The sequence below is a fragment of the Acyrthosiphon pisum genome, chromosome A3, assembly GCF_005508785.2.
Source record: "Acyrthosiphon pisum isolate AL4f chromosome A3, pea_aphid_22Mar2018_4r6ur, whole genome shotgun sequence".
Classification (NCBI taxonomy): domain Eukaryota; kingdom Metazoa; phylum Arthropoda; class Insecta; order Hemiptera; family Aphididae; genus Acyrthosiphon; species Acyrthosiphon pisum.
In genome coordinates, this window is record NC_042496.1 from 6,005,860 (window position 1) to 6,027,394 (window position 21,535).

Sequence of the window (21,535 nt, forward strand, 5' to 3'; positions counted from 1 at the left end):
TAATGAATAATTATTGTCAAATATAGAATACTATATAGATCCACTTGGAAAAAAAACCTACATACCTACCTAATTCAATAAAAAATAAATTGTAAATTGTTCCAGTGTTTTCAATAAATTTATGGTTGTTTTACAAAAGCCTAATTGTTTTGATTTTTTCCGAAAACGTTAACCTAGTCTGAGTTATAAAACATTTATTCATCCAGTTCTAAGTCGTTGTATTGAAACGTATTAAAATATGTGTCTATTAATCAGTGGTAATAAGTTGAGTGCGAAAAACAAAAATTACCTATTTAGTATTTACTTAGATTATTTAAAAAAAATTAATACCAAGCAGGTAGGTACTAGGTACTTAATAATAAATAGTACCTACATAAATATCTGAATATTTAGGTAATTTAAAACTTTTATTTTTTTTATCCTCTTTATACATTTTAAGCATTGTATAGGTACAACAATTTATTATTGAATTCAAATTTAACACCTCCATTACAGTGACGATGTGCACTTGACATCTACCTACTATATGTACTTACCTATAATAGCAGAGAGATACCTACAGGCTACAACCGTCAACCCCAGAACAATATTACTTGTCAGTTGTCTTGTCCGCTATTTAAAACTACATAATATTATAAGGTCATAAGGAGGTAAGACACTAAGACGACCTTCCTTAAATAATATGTTAAACACGTCTATTATGTTTTATAATATGGGAATAGCCGAATAGGAGTATAGGACGTGCCGCGTGCAGTTACGATTTAAAAATTAAAAGTGATAGGTACCTATTATATTATATAGTACCTACATCCGACATCGACTTATAATTTGTTTGCAGTGCCAAGAATATAACTGTAAAATCTAGGAATTACCTAATGAATTTATTTATTTTGAAAACAGTAAATTAATACCTACATAATATCAACAGCTGTTTTTTTCATATCACATGGAATGATTATTGATAATAGTTAAACGCATGCTTTAAAAGTGATAAAACTTTTTAAGCTGGGATTTTTTTTTAATGCTTCCTATTTAATAATTATAGTATGTTATAACTTATAAGAAACATAAAATAAATAGGTATTAAATTTATTAGTTAGTACTTATTTAAATTACTGACGTCAAATTTAAAATTTTATAAACTCAAATCTATCTGGACACCTGGTAAAAATCTATTGGTCAAGAAAAAATGTTTTATTACGATGACAACGATTTAATATTTACAACATCATGGAAATCATTGTCTGTTAATTCAAAATTTGATGAATCTTTAAAAAGTCTATGGAGAGAAAAGGAAGATGAAGGGCTATTTAGGTACAAATACAAAGAAGAAAATGTAATCATGTTGCCTGGAAAGTATGGGTTTCTCGCAGTTGTAAGTTTATTAGATTATCTACATTATCTATCTGGGACTGGCAAGTATTTTTGTGTTGGAGTCTGGATGTTTATAATAATAAACAAGGTTTAGAAAAATAAATTATGTTTTAATAGGTAGTAGGTACCTAATGCTTTTTTTTGTATCCAAATCTTAAAAATGAACTATTAAATTTATTCCATATATGTATCAAGAAATTTCACTGCAAATAACGCCAATTGGCGTCATGTAGTTACCTTGTTGTTAAATGCATTAAAATTTGGCCAACGTTACGATTAATTTATTAACTGTAGTACACTATTTGCCACCTTTTGCTATCCTACAAATATAAATTGTAATTTCACCTACTTATTAATAACCAAGTTCTAATTAATTATTATTTTTATTAAATATTGTTATTATAGTTGAACATTGATAGAGGTACCAAACGTCGTAAACCAAACATATTTGCTAGTGTGTTAGAACCGTTTAATGACGATTTGTTCAATTTTACAAAAGTTAATGCTGGCGAATATTTATTCAAATTTAGTTATGCATCAAGTATATCTTCTAGTAAGTTAAACTGCTTATTTTAAATATACCATCAATCGGTTTACTAATACTTCATTTCAGAAATGCAACCATAGATTTTCTGAGGAGGGGGGGTCCTTAAAATATATTTGGTTTTGAATTTATTATTGAATATAATTATTATTTGTATTAATTCCAAATAAAATTCATCACTTGATATGAGTATACTCAAACATGATCCAGAATCTGTAGTTGTCCCCCTGCTGCTCTTTTTTGTTGTTCTTCAGGCCCGGTATAATTATTAGATTACCATTGCAATATTCCTTGATGTATGAATTTTGTGCATTTATTTATGTAGGTATTATATTTTAACCGTAAAGCTTAAATAAGTAGATTTTAGCGTTTTTCCTTAAACCACACAAATACCTATTATAAAATATCATTAATATATATTTTAAGCTATTTTTTTAGGGAATAATTATTTCAATCATTAGAAAATAAATTAAAAATAAAGTACCTTGATTAACAAACGGCTTTAGCTGTAAAAAAAATTAATATTAAAATTTTTTTATACTTTAACATTTTGCTATAATTATTCAAGACTTAGAAATGTGATTGATTAAATATGCAATATATAACTATACAATTGTATATATTTTAATAAATGGATAGGTACTATTATTGTTATTACCTATTTTACAAATATCATATAGAATCATCAATGCATTTTAAATCATGGGATACTTATATCGAGTAAAAATATAGAATTTTATATAAAAGATCATTTTGTTTTTAACTGAATAAGTAAATAATCGAGTAAATAATAATTTTAAAAAAATATTATGTATGCAAAAGTACTTTAAGAATGATTAATTATAAACATTGAATGATTTATTTAGATACAGATGATACCTTGGCAATAAATACAAGTCCTTTAGGAGACTTTCATTCTTTAATTTTACCAAAAATCAATAGTAAACTACCGCAAGTTATTGATGAATATAGTTTGAATATTGCAATTCAATTGTTACTCCTAAGTGCATCTCCGTAAGTTGCCATTCTTATAATCTTATAACAATTATATTAAGCTATTATATACCTTTAACAATTATAGGGCAATACGTGTTGGCTTCAATAGTTTATGTGCTTTTGCTTCAGTGAACCATCTTCATTTACACTTGTATTATTTACAATATAAAATGTACCTTGAATATTGTGTAAGTTAAAAAAAATCTTATATAAATATTAAATATGTACCTAAATAATAATATATACCTATTATACATATGATATAATTATTTAATATTTTTCAGGATATAGAACAATTTAGTGGTCCTTGTCATAAGATTATAGATTATCCTTCCAAAGGATTTGTATTTGTACTGAAAAGCAGTGACTTGTTGTCCAATTTTGTCAAGTAAATTCAATATTGAAGTGTAGTGCTTGTATTAAAATTGATAAATTATTATTTGTAATAAATAACAACATTATTTATGTATTTTAGGACAGTTTATATCATGATTAATTACCTCCAGCAAAAGAATATTCCTCATAATATTTTTATTACTCGAGCACTAGTTAAAGATTTAAATGTCAACGATTTTAATAATTCAAGGAATTGTGTAAGAGTTTTTATTTGGGCAAGAATTTCATCAGGTAAATTGTATATACATAAGGCACTCATTTGTATGTTTTTACTTATTATCTACAAATATAAAATAATAATTATCTTGAACTGATAAATTATAAATTATAATACTTGTCATACAATTTATTATATATTTTTAATTACTTTTAATCCTTGTGTCAGGATTTAATGATTAAGAAGACACTTTTTTTAAAATTTTAACTTAAGGTATGTTTCTCATACTTCTATCAGTTCTATCCTTCTATATATATATTAATGTATATATAATAGTATATTAGTGTGTGCCATATTTAATAGCAATATAAACAACTTTTTAATTGTTGAGAAATAATCATTTATTTTTTAGTTATTTTTTTAAAAAAAAATTCTCATCATAATTTTAAATGTTATTACAAGTTTGAAAAGTGGCATAACATACAATGCTATAAATTAAATTTTGACACCCCTAAAATAATTTAACTTATAATAAATATAGGTCACTGTTTTGTAAATTCCTTCCCTACTAAAGTGCGGCTCTAGGTCAGTGCCTAGTTTGCCTATACTTTGAGCTGGCCCTGTATACATATTTATTTATAATACAGTGGGTACCGCTTAATATGATCACATATTAGTTCAGACCATTTTGATTCTATTAACCAGTTGATTCCATAAAGCATTTTTTTTTTCAATATAATTTTTGGTTTGGGATTTTTATTTTTGATTCCAATAAACAATTGATCCTATAAACCAGCGATCACATTATGCAGAACTCACTGTATTAATTAATTAACAATTTGAAAATTTAAATTTTATAAATTTTTTTAAACCTATTATATTGAATTATTTTATTCATGTAAAATAGTAAAATGTAAATATATATTTTCTAGGAGATAAACGTATGGATAAGTTTGCTCCGGCAACTTGTGAATTGTTCGGCCACTTAGTATTTAAAGGTAATATAAAACATATTAATTATAAGTTTAGTACTTGTTTAGTTACTGTTTTATCTGAACTGTTAAAATATATTGGACTCTTATATTATAATCATAGCCCAAAGAGTTAGATATAGCTTAATCATAGAACTAAAAAGTTATGTTTTAAGAAATTATTTATATTTATAACATTTTTTTTGGAGACTCCTGTAATAATCAACATTAATAAATGTTATGGAACTACTCGATATGGTTTTATAATGGTATTACTCAGTATCAAAACTAACCTAATGATCATTGATTAACGGTTTTAGCTAAAAACCTCTTCCGGAAAATATTTACTACTATTATATTTTTAGAATGACAAGAATCTAAAGGTTATTTTATTTATGCTATCAGTCGTAATATAACTTATATTTTGTTTCAGACAAATCTGAGTTTTCAGAAGTCACAGAAAGCAGTGTGGCCAAAATTCTTACAGATGTTACAGAATCTTCATTTTTATTAATTGAGAATGACATAAAAAATTTGTACTTAACAATATGAAGTAAGTTAAAAACTTAAAAATAAATGTTTTGTTAAAGTACCAATTTGTTTTACATTTTTGTTAAAATCATGTTTATTATAATACTTACACAACGGTTGTTTACAGTAAAATAAGGGATACATTTTCCCTTCTTACTGTGTATGTTTACAATTTTATATCCATAGCAACCACCACTAAATGCAGCCATAACTTACATTATCATTTATCAGTTAACTAATCTTTTAAAACTGTTTTCAAAGTTAAATGCTATAATATTATAATACATCAAACATGGAGCTTTATAGAGTAGATTACACATTGCTAGGCATGGTTTCTTCTAATTGCATGAAGGTTTTGCCGATTTCTCAAAGTGATGAAGCTGAAAAGAAGACACAAAAAGTAACATGCTATCAAAACAAAATATAATTTACTTTTACCATTCATTCTTACATTAAACGTAGATTATTGTTGGCGATCAAGAAGGAATTGTGCAAATGTTTCAAATTCGAAAAGGAAAAATTAACATGTTATTCAAAACACTACCTTTAGAAAAAATAACTGAAGTTTGTTTAGGAGGAGCTCTTGGTATTTAATTAATTTATTAGTCTAATTGATTTTCATGTTTATTAATTAAGATATTAATACCTTAAAAGGTACTGTTCAAGATAAAATATTTTTGTCGATGGGTACATCTGTTCGTGGCTATACTAAAAAGGGTCGAATGTTTCTTAGTTTTGATACTGGATTATTGGAATCGATTAAATGCATGTGAGTGGATTCTAAAAAAAAAATGTTGTATAGTTTGTTTATTGTGACCAAATTAATTGTAAGTAAACGATTATAATATTAATTATATTATAAATTATACTCCATAAAATATATTTGTTGGTACTTTTCAAATTAATCATCACCATCATTAATAACTGTGAATGAATTTAATGAATTTAATATTTTTATCAGGTATGTGACTGGAAATGAACTTTTGGTATCGGGAAAACATATATTTAGTCACTTTAATGATTGCAAAGACATTAGCACTTATTTATGCCCAGAATTAATTAATAGCATTATAACATTAGATGTAATAAAGGTATATGAAACTATAAACTATCATCATTAATTTTTTAAATTGACTGTTTTCTAAGTAGGTATACATATTTATTTAGATGCAAGGTATAATGCCTATTTTAGCATGTGCAGATTTATGTATTAGAATACTTGAAGGTTCAACTGTAAAAGAAACATTTTATTTATCATCAGAGCCAACTAGTTTGCATTTAATGAAAAACAATGGAGGTTCATATGGAAATGAAGTATTAGTGGGACTGCAAAATGGTCATATTGTACTTCTTAAAATAGAAAAGTATATTTTAATTTTAAATACTGATAATATTATTACATTATAATAGTTCTAAAACTTGAATTAATTTATAATTTACATATTAGAAATGCTTCTACTAGTATTCTTTGGGAACTGGTAACTCAATCAAAACAAGGAGCCATAACATGTATTGATTGTTATGAATTCAATGGAGAGGATCATCTTTTAATTGGTCGCCAGAGTGGTTCAGTTGAGGTTTATTCATTAGAATCACATTCTGTCCCTATTGAAAAATATAAATATGTAATTTTAATAGATTTTATAACTTAAGGTCACTGTCGATATGTTATTTATAAATGTTAATATTATTATAGAGTTGTTCAGAGAGTATAACTTCAATTCAAGGTGGAGCTATAAGAAGTTTTGGTATTCCAGAAATTGTTGTTACAACTTTCACAGGTTAAATTAACTTAACTACCCAACATATTATATTATAATAATTATTGTATAATTTTTTAGGTTGGCTTTTTGGATTAACTTTTGTTGATCAACATATTGATAAAGAAATTGTATTGGAATCATCAAACATAATTTTGAATGATGAAAAACAAAAAATATTAGATATAAGGTAAACATATTATGTCCTAGTATCTTACAACATTGTGCTTAGTATTAAATACACATAATTTATAGTTTAGTTATATGTACTATTCAGTGTCGGCCTGGCACACCTAAGGCCCATAGATCAGTTTTTAAGGGGCCCCATAATGAAATAATTGACATGATATTTTGTTGAAAAAAAAACGCATTTTATTAAAATACTTTCATAAATATACTTTACATTTTTACCATTTTTTTAAAAATATTTTAAACATCAATCAACTGTTGTATAATTCCAATTGAACAATAATCGACAACACGTGACTACAGCAGTCTGATGTTAAATCATAGCTGAGTATTAAGCTGTTCGACATTTTTTTATAATTAACTATGACCGATAGGTTGCGAGAAAAATATTATTTATAAATAATAATTTTATGTCATAATATACAGGATCATCTTATAAACATTCTCACCCCAATTTTGTCCTTAAATAATACATTTATTTAATTTCTGATATTTAGTATTTTTAAGTATACCTAAAGACCATATTTTCAAATTCCTGATATGTTTTGTACTACTTAAGGAATGTGCCATGGTGATACAAACTTCTATTTTTCAAATGATAACATCCCTTAGTTATTGCAAATTATTTATCGGGTGATGTTGTTCAAATTTTATTTGTATCTAAATCAAAATTTTAATAAGTAGTTTCTAAAGATAATAATCCTTAAATATGGTTTTATAAAAATATAATCTATGTGTATTAAGTTTATGTATATTCAGTATACTTAGATCATGTTTACAAATTATTTCATATTTGTATTGATAAATCAATAGTAACTACTAATTACTAGTAACTAAGTAATAACATTATGTCATTATCTAAGTCCCAAATCTACTTAACACGTTCAATGCCACGGTCGACGGGTAGTCGACATCGGTAACATTTCGCGGGTCGCCGGTGTCGACTACCCGTCGACAAATATTAATTCGCTTTTATGAATCATAATTTTGATGGCGATGAGATAACGTTTGAAATATATTGTAGGCGATCAGGTACTGTCTCAAGAAGCTAACAATATAATTGGTTTTTATTTTTGTTAATTTTTATTTATTTTTTCCGTAAAAACATATTTTTGGTGCGGCGACCCGGGCTATGCTTCGAAATTTCTAGCGGAGCTCAACGTGTTAACCCATTTACCATTACCATCGACTTATTATCCTTAGCAGACAAAGTTATATAACTCAAAAATGACTGAATTTTGATTCAGATACAATCTAAATTCTCAACAAAAAAAAAATATATCTGCTGAATAATTAAAAGTGAAAAATGGGGTTCCTATTGGAAAAACAGAAGTTTTATCATCACAGAACAATCCTTGAGTGACACAAAAAATCTTCAAGTGTATTTAAAAATTCCAAGAATCAAAATTTAAATATAATATGTATAATTTAACCATAAAAATAAGATAAGCATTGAGCATGCTTAAAAAATCAACATGTATAATATTAACATGAAGCTTAACTCAGGGAATCATTTGTCTAATAATAAACTATGAAACTATTGAAACATTTTGAAACTATAAATAATAAATAATAATTATTAATTACATATAAACAACATTACGAAACCAAAATTATATTTCTATTATATTATTGTAACTTTGAAGACAAATCCATAGGCTATAAGCATAATATTATTTAAATAAACTTTCAAAAGTAAATATGTAATCTTAAAAATTATTATATATTTATATGATAAGGTATAGACTTATAGTATTATACATCATAAATATTTTTGTATGCAATCAATGTTTGCATAATCACTGAATTCAACAATGGGGGCCTCATCTGAGCCTATTGCCTTTAATAATAGAGATAAACCTACTTAACCTGCAGTAGCTTATTATTTCCCTGCTTTCAATATAATAGGCAAGCATCTGATTATTGATTTAGTTATTATTTAATTTGAATCTAATTAAGAATGTTTTGTAGAACTGAAGTAAGTGATCTGGAAAGACAAGTTGCTATAGAAAGAAACAAATATTTGGAATTCACCCAAAAGAGTTCAAGACCTTCTGTTTTACCTTATTTAGCTATTAAGAATTCTGTGAGAATAATATATAATTTTTAAAAATAAGTAAAGTTAATAAAGTATATAAATTAAAAATGTTTCACTTTTTTTTCACAGATGTTTTTGGATTCAGAAAACTTAATTTATCATTTAATCATTGAACTTGAAGCCACTATTGATAATATTTTATTGCAATGCAATTGTTTAATTAATTTGATTGATGTTGAAAACAATAATAATGCTGTAGTGAGCAAGAGTAAATGTAAAGAAGAGGTATAGTAGCTTATATTATTTATTTAATGATTTTTCCCCACATAAAAACATTTTCTTCAACCAACCGTAACTCCCACAATAATCTAATGGCCATAATTTCCAAAGCTCAAAGACTTAAAAAGTTTTCATACTGATAGATGTGCATGTTTATTGTTTATCTAACATTCAAATGTCCAAGTATATTGTTTTGGACTTGCAATAAATTATGTATTCAATTGTAATTGAGTGATTTTTAATTTTTTTATACAGAAAAAAAAAAAGTGTCATTTTGTTATTACCTTTATCGGCTTCATTACCTATTTAATTTTAATAAGGTATTGAATTTGATTGCCTATTATCAACCAGGGCCAGGTTAACGTTGTATAGAATTGAAGCTATATAAGCCTCACATTTTATTAATGAAACACCTCATTAGTAAATTGTAGTATGTTACCATGGATTTTATTTATTTTTTCCATGATAAAATATTATAATATGCAAAATATCATATATGTATTCTATACGTGTATTCTATACGTGTATACTTTATTTGCTAATAAAAATTCAAAAATAAGTTTAACATAAAAAAAAATGTATAATTAATATCATATGATAAAATGATAGTTAATGAATACATTTAATCTGGCTTCAGTTTTTTTTGTTAAAAATATATATAGTTATTACTTATTATTATATTTAATATTCATATAATTTTTTTTTTCAGGATAATAATAAATTATTGATTACGTACAGATGTCAGTTAAACACTACAAAATTAGAATTAAAAATGTGGTCACATGAGGGTGATCATGGAATGTTAACTCTTTATATTACACCTTTACTACAACCTAAGTGTTGTCAAGTTTGTAAATTTCCTATTAAGCCACTTTTATATCATCAAAGAACTAAAAAAAATATAGTGTAAGTTGTATTATAAGTATTGGTCATTAGGTGCCTATTATATTTTTAATAAATAAATAATTTATTTTTAATAAGAACATTTTGATTCTTAAAAACTTCTTTTGTAAAGAGGTATGCTTAAAATGATTATAATTATTAATTTTGTCAAGTTAAATATTAAAAAAACTGATAAAATATGATTGGTATAATACTGATACCATTAAAATTTTAAATACTTACATAGAAAATTCTTTTTAGCTATCAGCCTCAGAGTTTTATGACATTGTCTGGCGGGTTTAGTCTTTCTGAAGCTCATTTGTGGATTTCAAACTGCTTGCCAGGGTTCCCCGAGAAACCAGCTTCTCAAGAAAACTTGGAGTATTCTTTTGAATCGATAATATTAGACACGGTTTTATTATGTGCTTATAGGTAATTTATTTAATCATGTTTGGGTGCCATTAACCTAGATTAAAATATAATCATACGCTTATGTCATTATTTTAGTCGGGGATCAATAAACATAAAGACTGACAATATTACTGCGATTTCAATCCTCAAGGACAACTTCAGTAGAGATGCTACTAGGAAAAATATTAAATTGGACATGACTTATGGTTTGTATATTGGATTTCCTAACATAATTTATAGTACATTGAAAACATATGTTTATTGTATACAGAAATATCAGAAGGTAGTTTAATGTTGATGATTGATGCGATTGTTTCTAAATTGAAAACTGACATAAAAAATGACAAAACATTGAAGCTTATTAATGCTATAAAACAACTATCAGTCAATCCTAATACAAATGGAGAATCACTTACAAAAGAGTATTTATTGATGATTTCAAATGAAGATAAATTGAAACAAGAAGTGTTTCACAGACCATCACGCATGCAGCGTTTACAAGGTGTGATAATTAAATCAATTTTTAAATTAACATTTTTTTAGGTATCTATTATTTATTTTAATTTTTACTGAATTAGCTATTATGTTGGCATTATTTGATGATTGGCACAAATTGAAAGGGTTGAATGTGAAGCCTAACTCACGAGAGGATTTACAAGAAGCTCTACAGACAAGCAATACATTGGACTCATTAATCAGCATGTTTGAACTTTAAATGTTACCTTAGTAATTTAATAAAGTACCTTATACATAAATTCTATATTATTCATAAATGTCTGTACACAGAAAAGAAGATAGGTACCTATCTGATTTTGATGACAATTTGACATTTGTTTGTACCTGCAATTTGCTTATATACCTACCTAAAGATATATGATAGGCATATCTCATATCTGTATTCTTATATTCTTACATAGTAAGAAGTAATGGAGTAAGAAGTATTGGTAGGTCGTAGGTACCTTTAAATATTCCATTTCCTTTATTAGTACGAATTATTTAGGATTTAGGGGGATATATATTTAACACACACTAGTGCACTATAAATAATCTATATATATAAATTAATGTTTGTGTGTGTGTTTCCTTTATGCATTCTTAAACCGTTCAACCGATTGCTATAAAATTTGGTACAGAGATAAATTAGGCCACTGGGAAGAATATAGGCTAATTTAAAAGGGTAAATTAGAGGTCCAACCCGGGGAGGTGCTCAAACAGGGATTTTTAGATTGCGAAGCTGCCCTCGTGCAATTTGACCAGTCTTCCTTCAAAGTTCATGTTAGGACATGACTGGACTATGTGGTTGATGGGTTGTATTTTGCCGCATTCGCATAGTGGAGAGTGGAGAATAATTATTAAATTATACACTTGGGTACGTACAAACCACACGGGATCCACGATCTACTCATAGAGTAAGATGGATACCCTATGGATCTACTGCATTAGTAGATCACCCAACTGATGATATACTGCTGCAAATCTCAGTGGACAACGCCAGTCGGGAAGGTTATACATTAAAATACAATATAATTTAATACTGCACTTAAAAAAACATTGCTTCCACATCGTGTTACACCCTAAAGGAGTTGAACAATTGGAATTGCTTGCGGACACAGCCGGGTAATTCAGACCAAATGAAAATCAAGTAACTCAATTGATGATATTAATTTACGTACCTAATAAAGTAATAATACAATTATTATGAAAGAAATTAATATATTATTATATTATTATTTAATTTCAAACGCTTTATTATCACCATAGAAACGAATAAAAAATATATATATATATATTTCAATATTAATGCAACTTACAGGCTATAATAAATATAATAACAATATAAAATATCTAGATTGACAAACCGTCTCCGCTCAGAATCGTTTTCTTATACAATATATCATTGAATTCAAGTTTAATACAATCCATTATACATTATACACTTGTTACCTACTGTACAGCGGAGCGACATCCACTTACCCGCTTTTTTAAAATTTATTTTGTACATAATATTATTTAATACCTAATTAAAAACTCAAACATTTCAAATCGTTTTATAAATATGGTATATTTATTTAGTTAAGAGTAATTGGGTGGTGTAGGGGGCTGTTGACTCCTGCGGCTCTATTTTCTGAAAATTATCTGGACACTCCCCATAATAAATTCTTAAATATCCCACTGATATAGGTACTTACCTATTATAATACCTAGTTCTCGTATTAAACGGGTATAATTACTTATAAATGTTATAGCATTTATAATCTATAATTAGTACCTAAGACCTAAGTGAATTTATATTTAACTAGGTATTCAACTTTTGTTTTTAATAACACAATAGATACCTACCTACCTAATTATACTTTGCGTTTATAGTGTTCGCATAATCCGTTAAGTAGGTACCTATACCATAGGTTGTAACTTGTGAAGACAGGTATAATTCATTATTACAGAGGCAATAAAATACCTAGGTATATACCTAGTTGTTATCATACTCTAGTTTTGAAAATCATCATAGGCGAAAATCCATTAACATTTCAATGGGGAGGGGGGGCTAAAATTATTAACATACATTTGAGTGGGGGGGGGGGGGGCTTCGATCCCACACAGCAGATAAAGTAGGGGTCTTGATGGACTTTTGGAGGGGCGATAAATGATAATGGTAAAATAAAAGTGTTCTCTAAATTAGTGGAAGCATAAATGCAATAAGGGGAAAATATACATTTTGGGTTATCACTTTTAACGGAAAGAAAAAGTAAACCAATTGTCTAATTTAAGGGGACTTAAATTTTGTTTGTGACAATGAGTAAAAGGAAACTGAGAAAAAAAGAGGCACCAAAATGTGTAAGAAAAAATTATTTAGCTCTTGTAAATTAAACCTATACCTACCAATTGTTTCACTTAAAAGTATTAATTAATTAATATTGCTAAACTTTAGAGGACCATAGTTAATAAACTAGCGAACCAAAATTGATGATTTTACTATCAAAACTTTCAGAAAAAATGCTTTACCGGAATCCATTAAAAAATATAGGTAGTAGTTATCATTTAAAAAAATAAAGTTGATTTTGCGTGTTTAAAAATTTTTAAATTTTTATAAAAAAAATTGCCTGTTAAAAATAAAGAAACACGTCTTTTTTTGTTTTAACGAAATTCTTTTGTCATCGATCCATAATCGTTAAAAAACCTCGCGTACAATGACATAAGATACACCCTGTATATTAACTACTTAGGTACCTACAATTATATGTAAACAAGTCGGGAGCCAGCCGTGTGTCTTATTAAATATAATATTATACATTACCTATATAGATTATAGGCATTGGGCATTTGGGCATGATTTGATTTAGGTTAGTTATTCTGGTTCCTGTTTCTGTGGACTACTGGTCCTTAAGAAAAAAAATATAATCCATAATTCAAATTGAACATCGACAATTATTGTGCGCTTAGTCCTCACTCCCACTGACTTGAAATTTGAAACTAGAACTGCCCGTCGTAGGCTTACATATACACTATATGCCTATCATATTATACGACTGTACCCATATACCTACGTCTTATATAATACCTAAACTTATAATCTGACACGTCACGCGTGTGATAAAGCCGCGAGCCGCGCAGTGTGTAAGCACAAAAATATATTTAATCTCGTTAGACTACCTACTAATATATGTTCTAATGTGTTTATATATATCATACACTATACCTACAGCATCTTGATTTATGCCGAAAACATTTAAGCAGATGCCCACACACAATAGCGAATAGCTGTGTATCAACATATTATATTAAACATTACACAATATATCAATATATATAGATTAAAGATACCTGGGTACTTTTAACCGATTATCTTAATATCATATCATCGTGGGAGTACATACATATATAGGTATATAAAGTGTATGGATACTTATTTCTTTTATTTATCCTATGGTAATTCTAACCTATTTAATACATATTATAATAAGCGGATAAATAAATCCTTGATATGGTGCTATATGCATTGTTCTCATTTTAGATTGGTGTAAATATATACCTATCGTGATAAAACGATAGTATTTGTTCGTCCATTGCTGTGATAATTTGATTTCACATCAATTAGTTCAACATTTAACAATATTTTAGCCTACAGATAAACGCGAAGTTGTACTACCAATACTACTAATGCTACTGATTTTAGAAATTAAAACTAACAATAGAGACATTGGGTATAATAGGTATATAGAATGAGACCGAATGGATTAATTAGAAGAATTTAATGTATTACCGAAGAGGATAATATATTGCCTAAAGAAATTATTGATAGGTAGTTAAAACAGAAATAATAGAGATGCAGGATAATATAAAGTACTTATACATATTCTAAATCCTAATATTGCATAAATAAGAAGAATATCATTAAACAAAAATAATTTTGCCACTGAGCGCGCTCATACCCATACGCCGCCGCCGGTTAAACATTTTTAACGATTGGTTAATGATTTTTACTTTGAGCGTTTTTAATACCTACAACACTAGCTCCAATCTTAGAATAAAAAGTTTAAGACAAAGAGCAGCTGCGCTGCTCGGTATAACCATTACCGTTTTAAAATAAAAAAAGACGACATTTATTAATAAACCTAATAATATTGCTCTAAACTCATATTTGAGTGTACACAATGCGCACGATACACACTGATTGATGTAAACAGTCAATTATTTTTAGAAATATTTCTGTTGTATACAACGAATAACTTGCCCCCTCTTTTCAGATATGTTTTGAGTTGTACCTGTTCTATAGCAAATAACAATATCTCTTTTTGGATTCTTAAATTTAAAAAAAAAACTCCAAGGGGGGCTATTCACATAGGGGTACCTATCGTTTTGATAACGGCCACCACATATTATAATATATATATATATTATTCAGCGGTTATTAAGAAGGGCGACGAGAGAAAGAGAAGAAAAGATAGAAAGAGATAGAAAATATTAAAAATAATCAACAACAATTCATCACGTGCATAGACCTAGTCACTTCAATCATGATTAACCTCGCTGAATATTAATGTATTTTTTGTTCGACAGCAACACAGGGTTGGACCTTAACAATGGATCGTTATTCTGAATACCAAAGTATTATAATGTGTATACTAAATAATATAAATGTATATAAAGTATACAAGTAGGTATATAATATGTACATATATATAGATAATAATATCTTGAGGCTCAAAGGATTCACCTAACACGCGTTTTTAATCAGATGAATTATTATTATATAACACTTTTACACGAAATTAAACGTTAGCATTGTCCACCGGGAAGAAGATTGATGGTGCGATGTTATTATTTAATATTTTGTATCGTTTCATAATAACAATGCAATATTCTTGTTGGAAAAAATGAGTATCATGCGATAGCGAGCGTGACGTTGACTCGAACTTGGCAGGACTCTAATAAAAACAAGACCAATTCGGTTGGAAATATATATTATGTATGCATGTTTATATAGTATATATTACAGATAAAATTTGTAAATTTGCAAGACGCGTTGTAATGTGATATGTTGCATTGTTGTTGCGTGGTACACTCGAACAGTCGAACCTATACGTAAGTACCTACCTATAAGCACAGCGTGTATTTTCAACAGCATAATATACAGAGTGCAATTTTTAGGTACTTTATTTTACTTTTTGTCAAAAAATTGTATTACTCAATGCCAATATTGTAATATTATAATATTATATATTATAATTACACAAAGGTAGTAACGTGTTTTGGGTTCGATGAACACTGAACAGCCGACGTTCGTATGTTAAAATTTTTAATTGTTGTATTTGCTGAACGATGTGACGAATAAACATTATGATCGGAATCGTCAGTAACGATATTTTAGATTGAATACATTATATATTATATATAACAATATGTTGATTGAGAAATTACGAAAATGCATATGATTTTTAGGTAATAATAATAATCAGTATTTCACGATATTTTTGGCCTTCTTTATCGTTATCCATAATGTCGATAGATATGAAATAAATAGGCCCTTCGGAATGCTGCTGACTACGGAATAGTATAGGACCAAAAGGCCATAATATACAAAGATCAATTTATTTTGCAAAACGGATTGTAAAAGTAATCGATGTGTTTGGAAAAAAATAATGTCCTATTTAGGTAATTCGAAGTGGAAATATAACACATCCAGTTGTACCACTAAATAAAATGTATTTGATTTGTGTGTTTACATATAGCCAAAGTTGTTTATATTATAAATATATTTGATTTATACTGCAGTAAATGTATTATTTGCTAAAGCCTAGCCATTGACGTTATTGTATATCAATGTTATTGTCTTGGCACTTACGTTATTACCAAAATTACATCATTGACGTTAAGTGGTAACATATCAACACATACTCACACACACACACACACACACAATTGCAATATATTATTATTTATTATATACTTTAAAATACATTTTATTATATTAATATATATTGCAACCAGATTCGACTCGGTAAAATGTTTGGACTTTTTATCATACACATAACATCTATTCATTGCATTATATTGATTCGTTTTTAAATTATTTACACATTATAGGCAGGTGGTATAGATAGGTACAAACAATATATAATACAGGCCATTGTCGTATAATATGTGTTCGCACTTGAGTTATTATTTTGGAGTATACGATATATAATTATAATTATTATTATCGAAATCATCGATTATTTTTTAAACGACCCTATACCATCATAACTATGAATTAATTATTAATTAACTAGCCAATAAATATTAGGCTAATATATTGATTTACATTAAATTAGTGTTTAGTTTGTTTGGATTAGATTGAAAAATAAGACAGGCGTATGGTTGAAGAAGTCCAGTATATTTTTGGTGGATGTGATGGGGTCCGGGAAAAGTGATTCTGTGAGGATTGGAGGAATTTTGAATATGCAGTTCTGGCTTCTATAGATACATATTTTCAGTCAGTCATAAATTAATTACAATAATATATTTCTCATTTATTTCGTATTGTTCTTTAATCCCATTGGTAGGCGTTATTGTGTTAATAATATAATAATAGCAACGATTAGTCTTTTAGATTTTTATCCCAGTTAATAGAGGATTATGATGGATATAATCGACCAGTAAATAATATGATTCGAGATGTATATTATACAACTAAACATTTAAAACAAGCACAACAGTAAAGCTTATGATATTCATAATAATCCATAGTAATATATTTTGGTTGCCGTATGTGAACACTGAACATATAGCATGGTTTTGTCACTAACGATTATTAATTATATTTATGTATTATATAGCAATGTAATATAACATATTAATATATTATCATAGGTATAGGTACCTTAAGTTTCTTAAAAAAATCCGTATAACGGAACACGCATAATCCAACGTTACACAGAATTATCTTCATATTTACGGTTTTTTATGAAGTATTGTCTTATTATAACCATAAAACATAATTAATTCATCTTCATATGATTAATTTTTTTCTTTACTAATATGGGAAATGGAAATTATATTAATTACAAAAATGAAAAATATTAATAGGTAATTAATTTTTAATATTGTTGATTTATTTGTAATATAAAATGTAAATATAATATATCAATGTGCATTAATAATACAGTATTCTGTATAATAGGTAATATGTATTACTGTATTAAGTACGATATAAAAAACAAATTTTTACTAATTATTATTACTAAAAGTTTATAAAATCATAATTTATATTCTATTTATTATAGGTAGCCAACTTGACTGTTTAATTTATTCACTAAAAATAATATGGTTGGAAGTTTAATAATATTCACTGCTGGTTTGTTACCTAATATAAATTTCTATATTACTCTTCATTTACCATATAGCTACAATTGCACAAACTGTTTTATTATAAAGAAAAGTCTTCTATGATTTGAATTTATGAATAAAGTTTACATGTAACTACCTATATATAGTCAATAGTCATGTAGATAATAGATATACTTGATAGTTGCTTATTGGTATTCGTATATAACGTATAAGTCAATAACAACATATCTAATAGGTTCGTGATGTAAGTAACTTAAAATTATTTAAATATTTTTAAACTTGTATTCTATTTACAAAATAATAATGTAGGTTCCTATCTACCTACATACGTAATTGAAGTAGAAAAATGTATCAATTCTCTATGATTAACATTTTTTTGAATTACAAAAAAATAACTAAGAAAAACTAAAGGATTTCAGTTTAAATATCCAATATTGTTATTGTATTTGAACTTATAACGTTTATAAACAAATTATGACAAAAAAAATTATAGGTATATTTTTGTAGTTATAAATTTATAAATAATTGCTATAAGAAAATCATAATGATATTATGAGGAACCTCGTTTTACATTTCCTTATGATCGAAAAACAAAAAGGTTACCTATATCAACATTAATCGGAAAAAAACTGAAATATTTGACCATTTAAAATGTCTTATCTAAAAAAATCTAAAATAGTATAAAAGTTATGTCTTCATGTTTAAAAAATGCTAATACTTGATGAAAATGTGTAATCCCTACAATTATTTCTTTCTGGATGGCAAAAAAACAATACATAAAAAGTCGCCTTGCTGTATATACATATATTGAGTTTCGAGTGTTTTTCAATTAATTTGAATTCAACAATAAATCATTATTACGTACAAAAAACTATTTTGAGTGGAGGCAGGGTGTTGAACTTATTTTTGCCAAAAAATCACATATTTTAAATCATTAATTATTTGTATAAAACCAATTAACCATACTGTAGAAATGTGTGGATAGGTTCACGGTATAAATAACTTAAAACTAGTCTAAATATTTTTAAAATATCATTGTAAAAGTGTATTTTATAAAGTTCCAATAATTTATATTTTTTGAACTAGGTACAGCATAATAATACTAAAAACTTTTAAAAAATCGTATATTTTCGTTTACATGACTAACTTTTTTAGATACCTATCATAACTTGATTCAAAGGTAAGATACCAAAAAAAGCCTGCGAGAGCCTCAATTAATATAACGTCCACTTAAAATATGCTTATGCAAATAAATATATATTTTATAATAAGCAATATAAAAATATTATTTTCGAAGACTATGCGTTTAAACGTTAAACATATAATTTTTGCCTACCACCCTACAAATGTGTCTAGGGACGCTCCTGCAGGGCTGTGTGTGATGTTCAATGTTGGTTTTACAGAGTCTAACGGTTAAGTGTTAAGTATATCGCTTTTTATCTTATCTGCGCACTTGTACAAAATTGGATTCAGCTGCGACATGATCAAAGGCCGCACAAAAAGTGCTATATAAAAACTCCAGTGCAGCACAGCAAGTTATAGCTAATAAATAGGTAGGTACCTATATGTGGTGCTCAACTATTTTGTATAATAGTCTCGTCTCTTTGGCGGAATTCCACAATTACGCTGTGAAAACACGGGTTTCCGTTACCTACTTTAACAGTTTAATTAAAACCACACCGTTGCAAACTCACATACTCACACACACACACACACACACACACACACGAGTCTATGAACATGCCTTAATTATTTTGCTTACTTGTTGTGCGTATATGATGCTCGACTTGATCGCATTGTATAACTTGTCAGTTTAATATTTCATCACGCGACGTGTGTTACATATATAATATATATATTATACATAGGTACATACATCGTGGATATAACGCACGGTATACCGGTATAGGTAGGCAAGTACCATATACCATATTATGTCTATATGCTGTACAGGGTGTTACGTACAGCATATTTTCTTATACTTATTGCGTGCACGCCAGCCCACCAACTATAATATAGTATACATTTAATGCATCACCTGCCTCCAGCCTAAACCCCAAAATACTTGGAATGTAACATGTTTCAAGTTTAAAATATTTAAATTGATTAGTTATTTATGCTTTATTAGTTTTAAGTAATTTCCTAATACCTAAGAATATTTTAAGAGACGCGATACACAACTTCCATTACTTTTATTTTGTGTGGTAAGCCAACTAATACATTTTATGATATAATATAATAGTACCTATTTATTCTTTTTCCGAAACTTTATTTCAAAAATATATAGTAGGTAAAAAAAATGTTATTGACGCATTGACGGTGAAGCACCCAACATACCTGCACACTTCGAGATCCTTCAACGTGCATTAATAATAATGAAGTCTGTAATTTTTTCATTTTATATCTATAATATATTGTTCTGATTGCTCTCCTGCAGCTATGGTTAGTTTTATTTTATTTTACGGCAATAACATTTTTTAAAAAGCCTTTTAAATATATTTTTACGTTGGAAAAATTATTAAGACTTGAAAAATTATTTTTTTCTCATATGGACGACATTGAAAAAAAATATAGAACAAAATAATTATAATTGCTGTACTTTATTAAAAAACGTTCGTAAAAATATAAATATATAATACATATACATTTGAATGAGTTGTACCTTCACTTTTTCTGATAAGTGCTTAACGAGAGTGGATAAAACTATTATCCATATAAAAGGAATAAAATTTACATTTTGTATATGTTTTATACAAATGTATAATATAATGCTTACTTATATAAATACGTGATATGTTCATCCATGTAATAACTAAAATACATATTTAATATCCTATTTTAGGTACATTCTAACGTATAAAATGTTATTTTATATTAATCTTTTATATAATATTCGTCTACAATAGTACAATTTATATTTATTAAAACATTTAGAGTCTTTAACTTTTATCAATTTCATGTGCAACTTCTGCTGTTTTGTTCATTTAAAATAAAATAAGCTTAACGTTTTGTCATCAATTAGGATAATATTTTTTTTGATTATAAAGTTCATTAAAATTCAACGGTGCTGTAAGTACATACATATTTTAATTGTTTGAAGAATATACATAATCATAAGTAAATAAAATAGATTTATTAATTATAATAAAATGTTTTACATTTGTATAGCCGTATAGGTAC

General features: G+C 27.1%; 2 protein-coding genes across 2 annotated transcripts; both read left to right on the plus strand.

Annotated features, from left to right (window-relative positions):
* The first annotated feature begins 991 nt into the window (after window positions 1–991).
* LOC100165161 (uncharacterized) lies at window positions 992–5,034 on the plus strand. The gene is given in 8 exon segments (NM_001163221.1): window positions 992–1,375; window positions 1,780–1,927; window positions 2,785–2,932; window positions 3,000–3,102; window positions 3,199–3,302; window positions 3,390–3,541; window positions 4,400–4,465; window positions 4,872–5,034. Coding segments are annotated over 8 exon segments (1,026 nt in total). The 5' UTR covers window positions 992–1,189; the 3' UTR covers window positions 4,991–5,034.
* Window positions 5,035–5,068: 34 nt separating this feature from the next.
* On the plus strand, window positions 5,069–11,283 carry LOC103309366 (Bardet-Biedl syndrome 7 protein homolog). The gene is made up of 15 exons (XM_008184631.3): window positions 5,069–5,369; window positions 5,432–5,555; window positions 5,624–5,738; window positions 5,931–6,060; window positions 6,137–6,333; window positions 6,417–6,594; window positions 6,666–6,750; window positions 6,811–6,919; window positions 8,890–9,004; window positions 9,086–9,241; window positions 9,945–10,141; window positions 10,379–10,549; window positions 10,625–10,734; window positions 10,800–11,030; window positions 11,107–11,283. Exons 1-15 carry the CDS (start codon window positions 5,262–5,264, stop codon window positions 11,241–11,243), a joined length of 2,163 nt encoding a protein of 720 aa, XP_008182853.1. The 5' UTR covers window positions 5,069–5,261; the 3' UTR covers window positions 11,244–11,283.
* Window positions 11,284–21,535: the final 10,252 nt, after the last annotated feature.